The sequence below is a fragment of the Mesoplodon mirus genome, assembly GCF_964341445.2.
Source record: "Mesoplodon mirus genome assembly, chromosome: 14".
In the NCBI taxonomy this organism is placed as follows: Eukaryota; Metazoa; Chordata; class Mammalia; order Artiodactyla; family Ziphiidae; genus Mesoplodon; species Mesoplodon mirus.
The window spans coordinates 87,594,906-87,610,822 of record NC_138990.1 but is presented as its reverse complement, the minus strand read 5'-3'; the positions used below and the strand labels follow the sequence as shown (position 1 = coordinate 87,610,822).

Genomic DNA, 15,917 nt, shown 5'->3' with positions numbered 1-15,917 from the left:
ACTGCCTATAATTACAAAGTTAAGCTTAGGTTAACTGATGATAACAAAAGGATGATTATACTTGACTTAGCTAAAATAATGTAAATTAAGATCTGAGAATGCAAAGATTTGACTGTAAAAATAATTTATTATTTTTCTTTCTGTAGAGCTTGAGGTGTTCATCCTGTCATAATTACAGGAATGATTAGAGTAGTTTATCAGATTCTGTTCTACATTTGTTATCTTCCAAATCTCCAAGAACTTGAATTATTTACCTTGCTAATTGCTATAGTATGGGAAGTAAAAGTCAGTTTTTGGTGTTGGGGCTAATTCAACATAGACTAGTTAACACAGATTCTTCTTATTATTTTCTTAATATTGAAAATAAGAAAATGACCTAAAAATGATGTATCTTTGAATGTTTTGTATGAATATGGAACCACTATTTCTCAAATTTAGATAGTATTCTAGTGACACAGAATATAATTAAGTATATATTGTGTAGAGACGCAACCACTGATAGAATGGTTATGTGTAATAATAGTTGAAAGAAGTCCTTGACTAGGAATCTGAAGACCTTTGTTCCACTTTTAGATGACCTTGTGTTCTCTATAAACTATTTTATCGTATGAAAGATGAGGATAACGATATTTGCATTGTCTGCTTTATGGGTCAAATGAGATGATCTCTGTGAAAGTGCTTTGCAAACTATGAAATATCATCCTAATGTATGATGGTAGTTTTATTCAGTGCTTTGTGGTCATAGGAAGTAAACTGAGGACACAAAGAGAACAGTAAACATAGGGACATCATTTTCCACAGACACATTGTAAACTTTTTTTTTTTTTTCACTGTTCCAGGTTTATTTATTGTTTTAGTTGGTATAACAGAGTTGGCTGCATCATTTATGTTGATTTTTCTTTTTTACATTACATGGCAATGTATACTATTCTGATACATATAGTACATAAAATAAGATTCTTTAGAACAGTTATGCACAAGACATGCAATACTGGATTTATAATCAATCCCAGAATGTAATTAATTGGAGAAAAAAAAAGTTGGACTAGGCATCTTGGCTAAAGGAACCAGAAGTTATATAACACAGAGTTAAATACGCATCTGGTTTGAAGGGCAACTGCAGCATCTGCAACATTGTCAGTGGTACCTCTTGACGAAATAGAACTATTTTACACGAACCAGTTTAGGACCACACAAGATAAGTGCCATGCAGCATCAGGATACAGCTGCAGGGTTTTATGAACCATTCCTATTGCTAATGTTAGGAAACTGATGTTTTTCCTAGGCTGTCTTAACATTACTGCTTTAGTCACAGATCAGATATAAAGGACAATATGCACAACCTCCAACTAAAATCCTGTTGTAGCCTAGACAGTGAAGTGGTATGATATTAGACTTTAAAACTGCAGCTCCTTCTGGATCCCCCAAAGTGTATCTGCACTCTTCTTCAAACAGGCCTGTTCCTCAGGAGTCAGAGTCACTTTCACAACATCTGAGATTCCATTCTGTCCCAAGATGCAAGGAACACTAAGGAAGACATCCTCTTTTATTCCATACAAACCCTTAATCATGGTGGAAATCGGATGCACCCGCCTAAGATTCTTCATTATACTTTCTGCCAAATCTGCCACAGATAGTCCAATGGCCCAGGATGTGTAGCCTTTCAGTTTGATCACCTCATAAGCACTGTCAACCACCTGTTTGTGAACTGCTTTCCAGTGTTCCTTATCTGCATCAGTGCCTAATTCGGGGTGCAGATTCTTCAGGGAGACACCAGCAACATTCATTCCACTCCATACAGGCACACTAGAGTCTCCATGCTCCCCAAGGATCCATCCATGACAGCTTAATGAGTGAACTCCCAGCCTTTCCCCCATGAGGTAACGGAACCGGGCTGAATCCAAATTGCAACCGCTTCCAATAACACGGTTTTTGGGAAAGCCGCTTATCTTCCAAGCCACATAGGTCAAGATATCCACTGGATTGGAAACAACAAGCAACTTGCAGTTTGGGCTGTATTTTACAACATTAGGAATGATGAATTTAAAGATGTTCACATTACGCTGGACCAAATTAAGACGGCTTTCTCCCTCCTGCTGACGTGCCCCAGCTGTGATAATAACCAGCCTGGAGTTTGCTGTCACACTATAGTCTTTGCCAGAGACGATTTTTGGTGTTCTAAGGAAAAGGCTGCCATGTTGGAGATCCATCATCTCTCCCTTCAGTTTGTCTTCTATGACATCAACAAGAGCAAGTTCATCTGCCAAGTCCTTCATTAAGATACTGATGGCACAGGCCATGCCCACAGCACCAACACCAACCACTGTAATCTTATTGTGGGGGACATGTTCTTCCTTAAGAAGATTCTGAATCAGCTGATCCTTGAGAGTTGCCATATTGGACTTCGAACCGAAAGGAATCGGGAGTACACGTCGGGCGGGCGGGCGTTGGCGGCAAGCGGCAGTGGACCCGGAGTTGGCGGCAGCTGCTCGGGTACCTGTAAACTTTTTTTAAGTTTAGGAAATTAATTCTCAGAAAATATTAAATAAAAATTTAAAGTATTGTGTGATGGTTAAAAGAAGAGTCAAGCAGTTTACGTTCCAGGCTTATTCCAGGTTTCACTTTTGCTGTACAAAAATACTGCAAGATATTTGTACATATAAACTTATCTGAAATAGGATATATGTACTATCTAACAATCATTATGTAACCTATACATATATGCTTATGACAATATAGGCATTAGTTTTACTTTGTTTTGCATTGTTTGACTTTGTTTTTATTCTCACAGGTAAATCTGAAACATTTTCGTAGAGGTCGGAGGAGATCACTTGCACTTGTAGCCCATACTGGATACCTGCCACATCAGCAAGATCCTCATCACGTTCACAGGAACACTCCACTGCATGCCAATGCACTTTGCCACTTTCATATTGCAGCCAGCATCAACCCAGCCACGGGTAATAAAGCACTGTTCAGAAAATGTTTTTCAAATTGAGTAGATGGATTTTTATCACCAATAAGTTATACTTTTACTTTTTTAGTAAGTAAAAAATTGTAGGTGACTTTCTTAGCTAACTTTTCATTATAGCCAGCTCACTGATTATAGAAAAAGGAGTTTTTATTTACTTGTTTGCTTCTTAAGTCTGTGATTTGGTCTGTAATTTTAGATCTTGATAAGTCATTGAGATTCTGTATTAGTTTATTCAAAAGTTGAGATTTGAGCTAATACATAACAAAGAGGTTAACACCTCAGAGTAGTATTTTATAATTATTGTATAGTTGTTCAAACGAAACCAATGTGTTTCGTACTTGATCTTTGGAGCCATTTCAGAAATAGGGCAGAAATATGTAGAAGTTATAACTGGAAGAATTAAGAAACTTATCTCTGTAGTCAAGTAGGTACTGTGAAACAGACTGAAAGATCTAGAATACCTGGGTTTATCTATGAAATTGAAGACTGAGGTGTTTATCATTTTAGTAAATATTTTCTGAGAGTTTAAAAACCAAGTGGTCACAGTTGGGGCATTTAAAGTGGAACCTTAGACTGTTACTGGGAAAAAAGTTAAAATAATATTTGCACACGATAAATGCCATCTGTACAAGAAGTGTAAAGTAAAATCCTCCTTTTGCATCTATTCCACCCTAGTCTTCCTTCCCAGAAGATGACCACTGTTGATGAGTTTTTATGTATTTTGAGATATTCTTAAAACATAAATTAAGCATAACCTATTTCCATATAACACACTGGATTAGTAGTATTGCATTCTTCAAGAAACATAGCAATAAATACAGTCCATTAGTTACTTGAATCAAAGTGAGAAGTACTTTGATAAGTTAAAAAGTGCTGAGATACCTGTGGTAGGAATAAAGAGTATTTGCTGATTTTTAAAATTTTATATGGTTAACAAGAGTCCCAGCTCTAAAAGAATCCAAAATCCATGAGCCATGAAAATGTAAATGGGAGAATATTGAATTATTTTTATTAAAATACTGTTTTATTACCTTATCAAAAAACGTACATTGTCACCGCTTATAATATACAGAGGCAACTCTAGGTCAGTGGAATAATTTTGAAAGTCTTTGCTGAGTAAAGGACAATATTTTGAGAATAAAGAAAGCTTGAATTCTCACTTTAATGGAAAAGGCTGAGGTATTATGAAAAAAAGAAACCCTAAGTTCCTGTGTAACATCTCCCTGACTACCTTGCAATAAGGAAAACTCTAAAACCTTTCTTTAGGTTGTAGGTCCCTAAGAAAAATTCATACATGTAGGGCAAATCAAAGCAAAATAATAATATTAAGAGCTATATTAGACCTTGTGAAAACTCCTTTCCCTAAATTAGGTCTGTTAGAATGACTTTCCTGCAAGGCCCAACTCAGATATGGCTTCACTTATTTGTCCATCAATGGAAAATGATACAGGAGAGGAGTTCATAATAGCATGTTCTCTTAGCTCTAGTTCTTACACGCTTTCCATGAAGATGTCTCATAAAAAATGACTTTATCAGATTCTTTGAGTGAGGTCAGGAGGCAAAGGAAATGTGAGTATCTTTTCAGCCAGAATGCTTCTGCTAAAAGTCAGCATAAGCCCCTAGTTTTGTGTACTTAACAGCTAGGCCTGTGATCTACTTTAGGCACTGCTTATCTCTTCTGAGTTGATTGTAAGTTGAAAATCAGAAAATCCTACCCATTTAGTTTTCTTGGGGACACTCTTTCAAACCCTAACACTATTGTGTATCTACCTACGAACAGTGGGATTGGCAGTTCAGCCCCTCAAGGGTTTTATTGGGTGTTTAGTCTGTGCCAGTATAGGAACTGGAGATAGTGGTAGGAACTGGAGATACAGTAGTGATCAAAACAGTGTGGTCCTTGCTCTTACGAAGCATATAACTAGGTAGGAGATAGATAAATATTAATCAAATAATTATACTAATGAATATATAGTAATAAACGGAGCTCTTGGATTAGATAATATCCATCAACTCTTAGAACCCAACGCCAATAAGAAGGGACAGAAAAACGATTCTTTTTTTTTAACATCTTTATTGGAGTATAATTGCTTTACAATGGTGTGTTAGTTTCTGCTTTATAACAAAATGAATCAGCTATACATATACATATGTCCCCGTATCTCCTCCGTCTTGCGTCTCCCTCCCTCCCACCAGGAAAAAGATTCTTCTGTCCTTTCTTTTACCATTCATCCCCTATAATACTGTTCCTATTGGTGTCCAGCAATAGACGGTATTTGAACAAATACTTAAAATTGTTTATATTTCCTTTTAAAAAAAATCAGTAGATTTGCTCTGGAGAAAATTATTTACCTTCCCTGAATCCATTTCAGCCTATAATGTTCAGCAGACACCAGCATGATCTAGATTTGGATTTTATTTAATAATGATAGACAAAGTTTCCTTTACCTCTGTTAAGTTAGGATTGTCATTTTTCACAATGTACTCTGAATTTGTACTTCAGTATACTTAGCAATGATTTCAAAAGTAATACCAAGGAACAATTTTTTTTAGCTGAGTTGGCTTGTCTTGAATGCTTTTCTTGAATATAAGGGAACCTCAGTTTCATACTTTCTAACTTCAATCTTGATGCTAATAAATAAGCAGTACCTATCTTAGAATTAGGTATGTCATGAAAAAAGTTAATATGAGAGTCTGTTAAGTAAAAGAAAGTTGTTGCTGTTGAGATAAACATATCACTGGTTCCTTTGACAACTTAATGATGGCATTTTTAATGGTAGATCAGGTTAAAATATATTTCTAACCAAAGTTTCTATACAAATTAAGAAGACTACCCTATTAACATGTCTGCAAATTATAGACATATTTCTTAATGAGAATATTTTTTAAAATTATAGAAAAGAATGTATATGTATGTATATATAAATAAGTTACGGTATATAACGTAGAATGTATAATATTATTTCCTTTACAGTAAGTGTATTAAATTTACCATTTAAGTCTGTTTTCATTAATAATAATTGTGTGAGCCATTATATTGTGAGTGTTATTTATAGGTTAAATAAAATGTATGGCAGAGGTTTAAAGATAAATGTAACAGTAAATAATAAAAATAAGAGACATGGATGTTTTGTATGCTAGCATGATAGAAATTTTAATATTTTTTTGTTGTTGTTCTTTATAGACATCCCACTTCTTCCTTCTATTACGTCTCTGAGTCTAAGTGAAAATGAAGAGAAGAGTGGACCTTTGGTGGTACACTGGCTAAACAATAAAGAATTGCATTTTTCTTTGTCCATGGAAGTCTTTTTACAACAACTTAGAAAAAGTTTTGAGCAACCATCTTCTGAGATGAGTGTAGAAGACTCTAATCAGGCAGATGTAAAATCTGATGAAGGTAAAGCTTTAAGAAGGATAAAAATTATAAAGTTTTATTTAAAATAGCAAAGATTTTTATATTATGGTAACACCAGCTACTGTTAGAAATAACTTTCAGATTGCAGGGGCTTAATACAAATTTGGACTAGCTCATTTAATAATCCAATGTAGATGCTCCTGTTCCAGGTGGCTTCTTTCCTGATGATGATATAGGGACTTAGACTTCTCCATACTTAACGCTTCTGTCACCCACTAGGGTCTTGCTACTTAGCGGACTATCTGCAGACTAGCAGCATTGTCATTATTAGGAATGTACAATCTCAGGCTCCACCTGGAGCTACAAGAATCTGTAATTTAATGAAATTCCCAGATGAGTTATATGTATATTAAAGTTTGAGAAGCAGTACACTAGGGCCTTCAGGTTTGCATTCAGCCTCAAGTAGAGAGAGTCAAGTAGAGAGAGAGAAATCAAAAATGTTTTTGTTCTTTGTTTTAATTACAAGATTGCACGTTCCCCTTTAAAAAAAAAATGAAAAAACAATACAGGCGTGTATAAGGTTTCCATATTGTTAAGTTTGATGAGTGTCCTTCCAGATTTATTCTTTTCTGTGCTCGCACAAATATATGCATAAAGGTAGTTTTTTTAAAAAGTTGTACTATGGGAGTTCCTTTTTCAATGAAAATAGTGTGCTGCAGCTTGCTTTTTAAATTCAGTAATGGGCACTTTTCTTCCTCATTATTTTTAACAGCTCCTGAGTCAAGAGACTCAAGAGAAAACTTAAGCATTTTTTCGGATGATAGCCATTTAAATTGATTTAAATTGTTTTTCACTATATACTGATAATGGTATAGTAACACATCTCTTCGTCTTTGTGTGAATTTTTCTGTAAGGTAGATTCCTAGATGGGGAATTAGCGTGGTGTATAAGCATTTTTAAATTTCAATAACTTCTGTCAGATTACCCTCTAGTAATGTTTTACCAGTATATGTTCCCTCTAAGTATATTCAGATATCCTTTTTTCACATCCTTGCCAACACTGGATCTTTCTGTTATTTTTTGGCCGTTGATATGGACAAAATGGTGTCTTGTTTTACTTTGAATTTTCTTGAGTTAAATTGAGCAGAATTATGTTAACCCTTCTGTGGTTTGCCTCTTGTGCCTTTTGCCTAATTTTCTGTTATTTTTCTTAATGATTTTATGTCTTGACTAATTTTTTTTTCTTTTTTTAAATTAGTTTCTGCTTTATAACAAAGTGAATCAGTTATACATATACATCTGTTCCCATATCCCTTCCCTCTTGCGTCTCCCTCCCTCCCACCCTCCCTATCCCAACCCTCCAGGCGGTCACAAAGCACCAATCTGATCTCCCTGTGCCATGCGGCTGCTTCCCACTATCTATCTACCTTACGTTTGGTAGTGTATATATGTCCATGCCTCCCTCTCGCTTTGTCACAGTTTACCCTTCCCCCTCCCCATATCCTCAAGTCCATTCTCAAGTAGGTCTGTGTCTTTATTCCTGTTTTACCCCTAGGTTCTTTATGACTTTTTTTTTTCCTTAAATTCCATATATATGTATTAGTGTACGGTATTTGTCTTTCTCTTTCTGACTTACTTCACTCTGTATGACAGACTCTAGGTCTATCCACCTCATTACATATAGCTCAATTTCCTTTCTTCTTATGGCTGAGTAATATTCCATTGTATATATGTGCCACATCTTTATCCATTCATCCGATGATGTTGACTAATTTTTAAAATCTGGTAAACAAGCTAACATTTTTTGAGAGTCTCTTAAGAAAGGTTTTGTATTCCTAACCAGGAATAGGGGCTGGGATGTAGAGGTCAGACTATACATATTTATTTGTATTAATAAGTTGGCATGTGTTGAAGGAAATCTGGAAATTAGGCACTATAAAATGTATTTCTTTAAAATAGTTTCTTTAAGGTGTCATATCAGTTATAAATGCTTACACCTAGAGGATGGCTAGTGTGGTTGACTTAGGTTTTATGAATCTGACATCATGAAGAAAGTACAAATTACATTCCAATAATATATTTTAAAAATTCAGCCTAATTTCAACTCCCTCATGTTAACATGAGCAAAACTAGGGTCCAGGGAAGTACTGTGTCTTACTTCTAAGTAGTTAATTGTGGTACATCTGGGTTTAGAAACCAGTTTACCTATTTTCCAGTCTAGTATTAGTCCTTCTACTAATAATCCACTGAATCAGCCTTATAGGCCTTCTGAGTACTGAGTTAACTCCGTGGCCTTATATTCCTGGAGCAAAGTTATTTTTTAAAGGGAACCCTATTTCTTGTTTATATGAAAACTTATGTTTTTCATTTGGAATGCATTTGTAAAGGTATTTCTTACTTTTTAGTAGTAGCTTGATTGTATTTACTTGGTTCATGAACCCTTTTGATTATAGAGATTGATGACGGTGTTGATGATCTGAAAATAAATCTTGAAGGAATTGGGCAGTGATAAATTGGTACCAAATTCAAGTTCTGTACCATTACCATCAGCTGCCATTGATCATCAGATTGAAGTACTTCTGTCTGAATGGAGTAAAAATGCAGACATGCTATTCAGTATTCATCCCATGGATGGTTCTTTGCTAGTTTGGCACGTGGATTGGCTGGATGAATACCAGCCTGGTATGTTTCGTCAAGTACAGGTATTATTTTTATGATCTCTGGAGAGCTACTTCTTATTAAATGTGGGTACTGTTTTGTAAAACCTCTTTGTATAATTTCATGAATTCTAATGCTACTTTCTTAATTCTAGGTGTCCTTTGTTTCCAGAATTCCTGTAGCTTTCCCCACAGGTGATGCAAACTCTCTCTGTAAAAGCATAGTGATGTATGCCTGTACCAAGAATGTTGACTTGGCTATTCAGCAAGGGAAACAAAAAACTTCCAGCCTGACACGTTCCATGTCAATGCTTATATCTTCTGGTCACAGTAAATCAACTAATAGTTTAAAATTAAGCATTTTTACCCCTAATGTTATGATGATTTCAAAGCATGCTGATGGCTCCCTGAATCAACGGCTTGTCAGTTTTGCCGAGGAATCTGCCTTTTCTACAGTTCTCAGTATTTCCCACAAATCCAGATATTGTGGTCATCGCTTTCATCTTAATGATTTAGCTTGTCACTCAGTATTACCATTATTGCTGACAACGTCACACCATAACGCATTAAGGATACCAGATGTTGATAACCAAAAGGAACCTTATGGTGCTGTGAATATTGAAGAATGTTCTTTGGCACAACAGAATAAAAGCACTATTGACGTGGCCTTTCAGGATCCCAATGCAGTTTACAGTGAGCTTATTCTTTGGAGAGTTGATCCAGTTGGGCCATTGTCTTTTTCTGGAGGTGTTTCTGAGCTTGCCCGGATTAATTCTCTTCATGTTTCTGCATTTTCCAATGTGGCATGGCTGCCCACTCTTATACCCAGTTATTGTCTAGGTAAGGATTCTGATTTTTATTTAAGAACTTGAGATTTTCTGACATTATTGCTTCAGGGTGAAATTTCAAATGTTTTTAAAATACATCTAGGTGCATACTGCAACTCTCCTAGTGCATGCTTTGTAGCAAGTGATGGACAATATCTGAGATTATATGAAGCAGTTATTGATGCCAAGAAACTTCTATATGAGCTTTCCAATCCTGAAATTTCTGTAAGTAAATGGCTTTTGAAGCTAAGAATATAATATGTTTTTAGATACTTAATTTATACTTATTGGGCATGTTCTAGAATTGTGACATATAATTTGTAATAAAATGTGTATATTTTTTAGTAATTTTTTTCACAATTGCATTGTACTCTTACAGTGATTCTAACCTCCTTTAAAAAGAAACCATATCTTTCATTCATTCCAAAAGTAGAGTCTAGCGTCCTACAATATGTGTTTCTGTTGTACTTCTTTGCTCAGGGATAAATGGGGACTACTGACAAAATAATGTGGAATTATGTTGGTTCATCTGCAGGTTTTTTTCTAGGCAAGGGAAGCTGAAATAACAGGAGTGGAATTTTAATCTTAACCAAGAGGAAAGAGCTTTCAGCTTGGTTACACTACAGGCAGGAGTTTTTTCAACACCATTGCAAACCTTTGTCTTATGACAGAGGGCACTTGTTCCTGTGCCCACCTAATAGCAACCCACCATCTGCGTTGTCTCAGCACCTCCAACAAGCCAGTATTTCCATTCTTTTGGTTTTTGTGTTTTTAAATATGCCCTGAGGTAACTTTCAGCCATACTGAGCTTCCTGTTTAGGAGAGTCAAACTGTCCTCTCAACCATCAATTAATGTCTTTGTTAATGCTCTGGTTACAGAATTGCATAGATGTCAGTGGTCTGCTCCAATCTTGTTTTTTCCCTGTTATTTTTATTGCATGGTTTTACAGAACACGAAGTTTTTCAAAACATATGTAGTGTTATAGTAGAAACGTATATTTCTTAAGGGCCTTGTATTTTTCGGGAATTGTTTTAAGTGCTGGAAATTTAGATGTGAGCAAAACAGACAAAAATCTAAGCTTACCTTCTAGTGAAAGAATATAGAAAAAAGCTGAAAATATATTAATACTTTGGAGAGAAACAATGTTGCAAAAGTAGTATGGAGTGCCAAGTAAAGTGCTGGTCAGGGAAAACCTCACAGAAGTGGTACCATTTGAGTAAAGACCTGAAGGAGATAAAGGAGCTACCTATATCGATATGTAGAGGGAAAAGATAGAGACCCTGAGGCCAGAGCATGTTTGGTATGTAAGGAACATCAAGGAGGCCATTGTGGCTGGTGCAGAATAAGTGAGGTGGAGAGTAGTCAAAAATAAAGACAGAAAGTGAGCCTGGCCAGATTGTATTGAGAGTAACAAAAGTTTTTTCTGCATCTATTGAGATGATCATATTGTTTTACTCCTTCAATTTGTTAATATGGTTTATCACATTGATTGATTTGCGTATATTGAAGAATCCTTGCATCCTGGGATAAACCCCACTTGATCGTGGTGTATGATCCTTTTAATGTGCTGCTGGATTCTGTTTGCTAGTATTTTGTTGAGGATTTTTTCATCTCTGTTCATCAATGATATTGGCCTGTAGTTTTCTATCAATGTGACATATTTGTCTGGTTTTGGTATCAGGGTGATGGTGGCCTTGTAGAATGAGTTTGGGAGTGTTGCTCCTTCTGCTACATTTTGGAAGAGTTTGAGAAGGAGACGTGTTAGCTCTTCTCTAAATGTTTGATAGAAGTTGCCTGTGAAGCCATCTGGTCCTGGGCTTTTGTTTCTTGGAAGATTTTTAATCACAGTCTCAATTTCAGCACTTGTGATTGGTCTGTTTATATTTTCTATTCCTTCCTGGTTCGGTCTCGGAAGGTTATGCTTTTCTAATAATTTGTCCATTTCTTCCAGGTTGTCCATTTTATTGGCATAGAGTTACTTGTAGTCATCTCTCATGATCCTTTGTATTTCTGCAGTGTCAGTTGTTACTTCTCCTTCTTCATTTCTAACTGTTGATTTGCATCTTCTCCCTTTTTTTCCTGATGAGTCTGACTAATGGTTTATCAATTTGGCTTCTCTTCTCAAAGAACCAGCTTTTAGTTTTATTGATCTTTGCTACTGTTTCCTTCATTTCTTTTTTGTTTATTTCTGATGTGATCTTAATGATTTCTTTCCTTTTGCTAACTTTGGGTCTCTTTTGTTTTTCTTTCTCTAATTGCTTTAGGTGTAAGGTTAGGTTGTTTATTTGAGATTTTTCCTGTTTCTTGAGGTAGGATTGTATTGCTATAAACTTCCCTCTTAGAACTGCAGTTGCTGCATCCCATAGGTTTTGGGTCATCATGTTTTCATTTCACATAACTGATGTGTCTTAGATGCTTAACATGAAAACAAATATTCTAAAATCAGCAGTGTCCTTTTGCTTTTTGTATCACTTCTATATTATATCATTATTTAAACAATACTGTAGCCAATTAATGTGCATAGGGAAAAATCAATCGACCATAAAGAAAGCTTAAGTTTTTCTATTATTTAATATCCTTTCATAGAAGGCAACTTGACAACTGTTTTCTCTCAAGAAAATGACTTCCTAGGGGTTCTCCCAGAATCAAACCCAGTCATAAACATTCCAGTTCAAATAGTTAATATGAGAAATGGAAGAAACGCCAATAGGAAAGTGAGATAGGGAAGAGAAGGCAAGCATTAAATACTGTGTTATAGCCAGGTAAGAGTGTGGAAAAGTGGAGGTAATCCACAGAGAAACTCTGGGAAACACAAGCTTCCAACTTGAAGGGCCAGGGAGCTGGGGCATTTAGATACCCACTCCCATCAGTCCTTGGTTGAGGACTGCTGCTGGGAAGCTATTAATTCCCCTCACTTCCTTCCTGCCATCTACACAGGCAGAGCAGACTTCAACAGCTTCAGAAGTTCCTGGGCTGGAAAATGCCAAATAATGGCAATTGAAAGTTTGCCACATGCACAAAATGGTAGGGTCTAAGAAATATAGGAGGGACATTGAACAAATTGCCAATAGCAGGCAACCGGCAAATGCAAATTCAGAGGGCTTCACAAGTCATCTTAGCAATTAGAATAGATAATAAGAAACCTCTCTCAACAAGAGCCTGAGATGCACTATTCTTATCATTTGAATAATGAGTGCTGGTTTCCATTTATTAAACAGTTCTTATGTGCCAGGTACTGTACCAATGGCCCAACGTCCATGATCTCATTTAATGCCCACAACAATCTTATTAGTACATCACCAGTTTATAGAGGAGGAAGCTGGACTCAGAGGCATTAAGTAATTTACTGAAGTAACAGACACCAGCCCAGGTCTCTCAGTTGCCAAAATATTTTCTCTTTCTGCCTCCCACTGTTTTCAGTGTCCCTAGATGGACAGATATATTTTCTTTAGCTTGAGTATGTCATTAGCTCTGGAAATTCTATCTAAAAAACGCCACAGTCCGCCCCTTTCAGAGAAAGACCTGTGTCTTCATATCTTGGAAATTCCAGCCTGTGTACCAAACATGGAGAGACTTCCCACCTGGTGGCCCTGCCATCTCTGCCGCGTGGACTTTTACGAGAGGCTCTCATTTGGTGCTCTGCACCTGCCCCATGGTGGTTAGCACTTTCAAAGAGCTGCAGGCTCCAGGAATCACAAAACCATCTCTGCTTCTATGTCCTTTCCCACCTGATTTCCATTCGCTCTGCCTGGTCATGATGGGAAGTTTCTTTTTTTGTAGCATCATTCCAGTCTGACTTTTCTTTCACCTCTTCACATTCCACATTCCATCAAGTGGCAATTTTATTCTACGATCACCAGTTAGAACTTTAAAATAGATTTTCAAAGAATATCTGACTGTTAGAACTTCAAATACCTCAAATATAACCATTTTCTTCAATAAACCTAAATTCTAATCTCTTTTAAATAGTATTTTGAGCAAAATAATAATTCATGCTCACTTGTATTAGTCCCTTTTCACTCCTGAGTCTCCAAGTCATTCTTAAAACCTTCAAACTTTAAGTCCTCTAATGCTATCACAGCACACTTTTAATTACTGGTATCAAAAGAAAGGGACTATCATAGGGGAAAAGCCTTCTATGTTATTTTACCAGCTTAATTTCTACACAAAAGCTTTCAAGTAATCAACAGAAAGAAGAAATGCGAATCCAAATAAGCCACAAACTAGGAAGACAGTCCAAGAATGAACAATGAAGGTCAAATCCAAGTACAACAAACCCCATGGAGAATACTGATGTTTTGCTACAGTGACATTTCATGGTTAATTGGTGGTTTGTTAAAGATTACATTTCCAAGATCAAAAAGAATAATGATAAAGCACACTCAGAAATGGAAAGCCAGGGCTCTATAAACAGTAGCTGTTTGGAAATTATAAATGATACTAAATGACTAATAAGGAAGATAGCTTACCAATTCTCAGGGAATTTTGTAACTTTCAAACCACAGACTGTTGTGGGCAGGATTTGATCAAAGGTCTCTAGAGTACACTGTCATCCTCATGAGGTTGGGGTCAGGAAGAGGAAGGAGAAGGTAAAGAGGACCAGGAGCTATAAGGCTGTGACTTGGAAAGGCCTTTTGCGGTCATCTACTTCCAGCATCCTGCCCCAGAATTCCTCAAATTCCATGTTTTCCCATAAGCTGTTATTTCCATCCAGGTGTTACATGTACCAGACCCCTTTTCTACAGCAATGGCCCTTTCAGGTCTTGAGGGAATTTAAAATCATACAAAGAAAAATCTGCCTTGCAGAATCTTAGGAGATTTCACTGATTTCACATTGCTCTTAATGGAACGAAGGCATGGCATCATCTGCTTAGCCTCATATAAAAAAGGGGGAAAAAACCAAAAAACATTCATTGCCCCATTGAATCTGGTGCCCTACATAGTCCCATGTGTGACACTGATCCCACACAGAAAAATTTGAGCTTACTGTCCACGCTGATGCTCAGTTAAACCCACCCTATACACAGTCACCTAAGTGGCTTTTCTAGGACACAGTCTGATGGAGGCACTCCTCTGCCTTCACCTTCAGTGAATCCCCATTGCTTACAGAACAAAGTCTAAATGACAGAGCCATGGCTCTCTTTCCAGCCATATCTCCTATCAACCCCCTTTCTCAGAGTTCATGCCCCAGCCATGCTGAAGAACATACAATATTCTCTTTATCTTAAGGATTTTGTACAGAGTGGTCCCTCTGTCTGAAACTTTCTTTCTTCCTTCCATCTTTGCCTGGGAAGGTCCTGGAAAATTGCTACTCACCCTGCTCATCTCCACTATCACTTCGTTCAAGAAGTCCCTCTGGGTCTCCCATTCCCTACCTCCACCACTGGACTTAGTTAAATTTACCCTCCTGTTTACACCCACAAACACCTACTTCCTCTATCAAATGACTTATTTCCGATGTTGTAATTACCTATTTCTTTACCAGTCTCTCTGACTGAACTATACACTCCTTAAAGACTGAGAAGTTGTTTTCTTCACTATCGTATCACAAAACCTAACAGACTGACACATGATAGTAACTCAGTAAATACGTGTTGGATGAATGAATGAATGAATGAATGAACGAATGAATGAACAACACACTGACCAGCTGTATGAGCTCAATCTCTAGTCCATCCCTCCCTCTCTTACCTGCAACCTAAAACAAAGCCCAGTACTTCTGGTTGTCTTCCTTGGTCCGGGAGCATTTGTGAACTTGCAACATCATCATTCCCATCCCAGACAACTCCACTTCCAATAATTTGTTCTCCTTGTCTATAGTAACACCAGTTACCTAAATTTGGCCCATCAACCCCAACCACATGCTAAATCCTCTAAGCCAGGTGCAGCACCTTCCTTTCACAATGCTAGGACCGGCCACAAAACAGATGATAATCCCTTTGCACATTTCAAGGAGCAGCACCAAGGGAACAGTACCTGGGAAAGGCCATTGACAGCTCAGAACATCCAGGGCATTTCTAGAACCTCCGCACTGCTCTCACTCTGGGAATGAAGGTCCAAAAAGCACATCGGAGAATGTTCATAATTGTAAACAAGCTCCACCTTT

At 36.9% G+C, this 15,917-nt stretch overlaps 3 protein-coding genes across 7 annotated transcripts in view; 1 reads left to right on the top strand and 2 right to left on the bottom strand.

Moving 5' to 3' along the window:
* The window catches only part of LOC309815695 (uncharacterized protein), a 274,409-nt gene that overhangs the window by 161,170 nt on the left and 97,322 nt on the right, over window positions 1-15,917 (bottom strand). The window lies entirely within an intron of this gene.
* LOC309815746 (dmX-like protein 1) overlaps window positions 1-15,917 on the top strand; it is a 60,897-nt gene that overhangs the window by 36,042 nt on the left and 8,938 nt on the right. For 2 of the 4 annotated variants that reach the window (XM_082642745.1, XM_082642747.1), the window contains exons 9-13: window positions 2,792-2,960; window positions 6,156-6,368; window positions 8,780-9,028; window positions 9,139-9,823; window positions 9,914-10,035. In XM_082642745.1, coding sequence (XP_082498871.1) covers window positions 2,792-2,960; window positions 6,156-6,368; window positions 8,780-8,835 — 438 coding nt within the window. In that variant the 3' untranslated portion in view covers window positions 8,836-9,028; window positions 9,139-9,823; window positions 9,914-10,035. Of the gene's footprint in view, window positions 1-2,791; window positions 2,961-6,155; window positions 6,369-8,779; window positions 9,029-9,138; window positions 9,824-9,913; window positions 10,159-15,917 lie in introns of those variants that run through there. The other 2 variants (XM_082642748.1, XM_082642746.1) reach the window with 2 other exon arrangements.
* Window positions 884-2,513, bottom strand: LOC309815442 (L-lactate dehydrogenase A chain). The gene has a single exon (XM_082642269.1). The coding sequence runs from the start codon at window positions 2,394-2,396 to the stop codon at window positions 1,398-1,400; it is 999 nt and encodes a 332-aa protein (XP_082498395.1). The 5' UTR covers window positions 2,397-2,513; the 3' UTR covers window positions 884-1,397.

Excerpts from the sequence above, each read along its gene's own strand:
- LOC309815442 (XM_082642269.1), bottom strand. The coding sequence starts at position 2,396 with ATGGCAACTCTCAAGGATCAGCTGATTCAGAATCTTCTTAAGGAAGAA.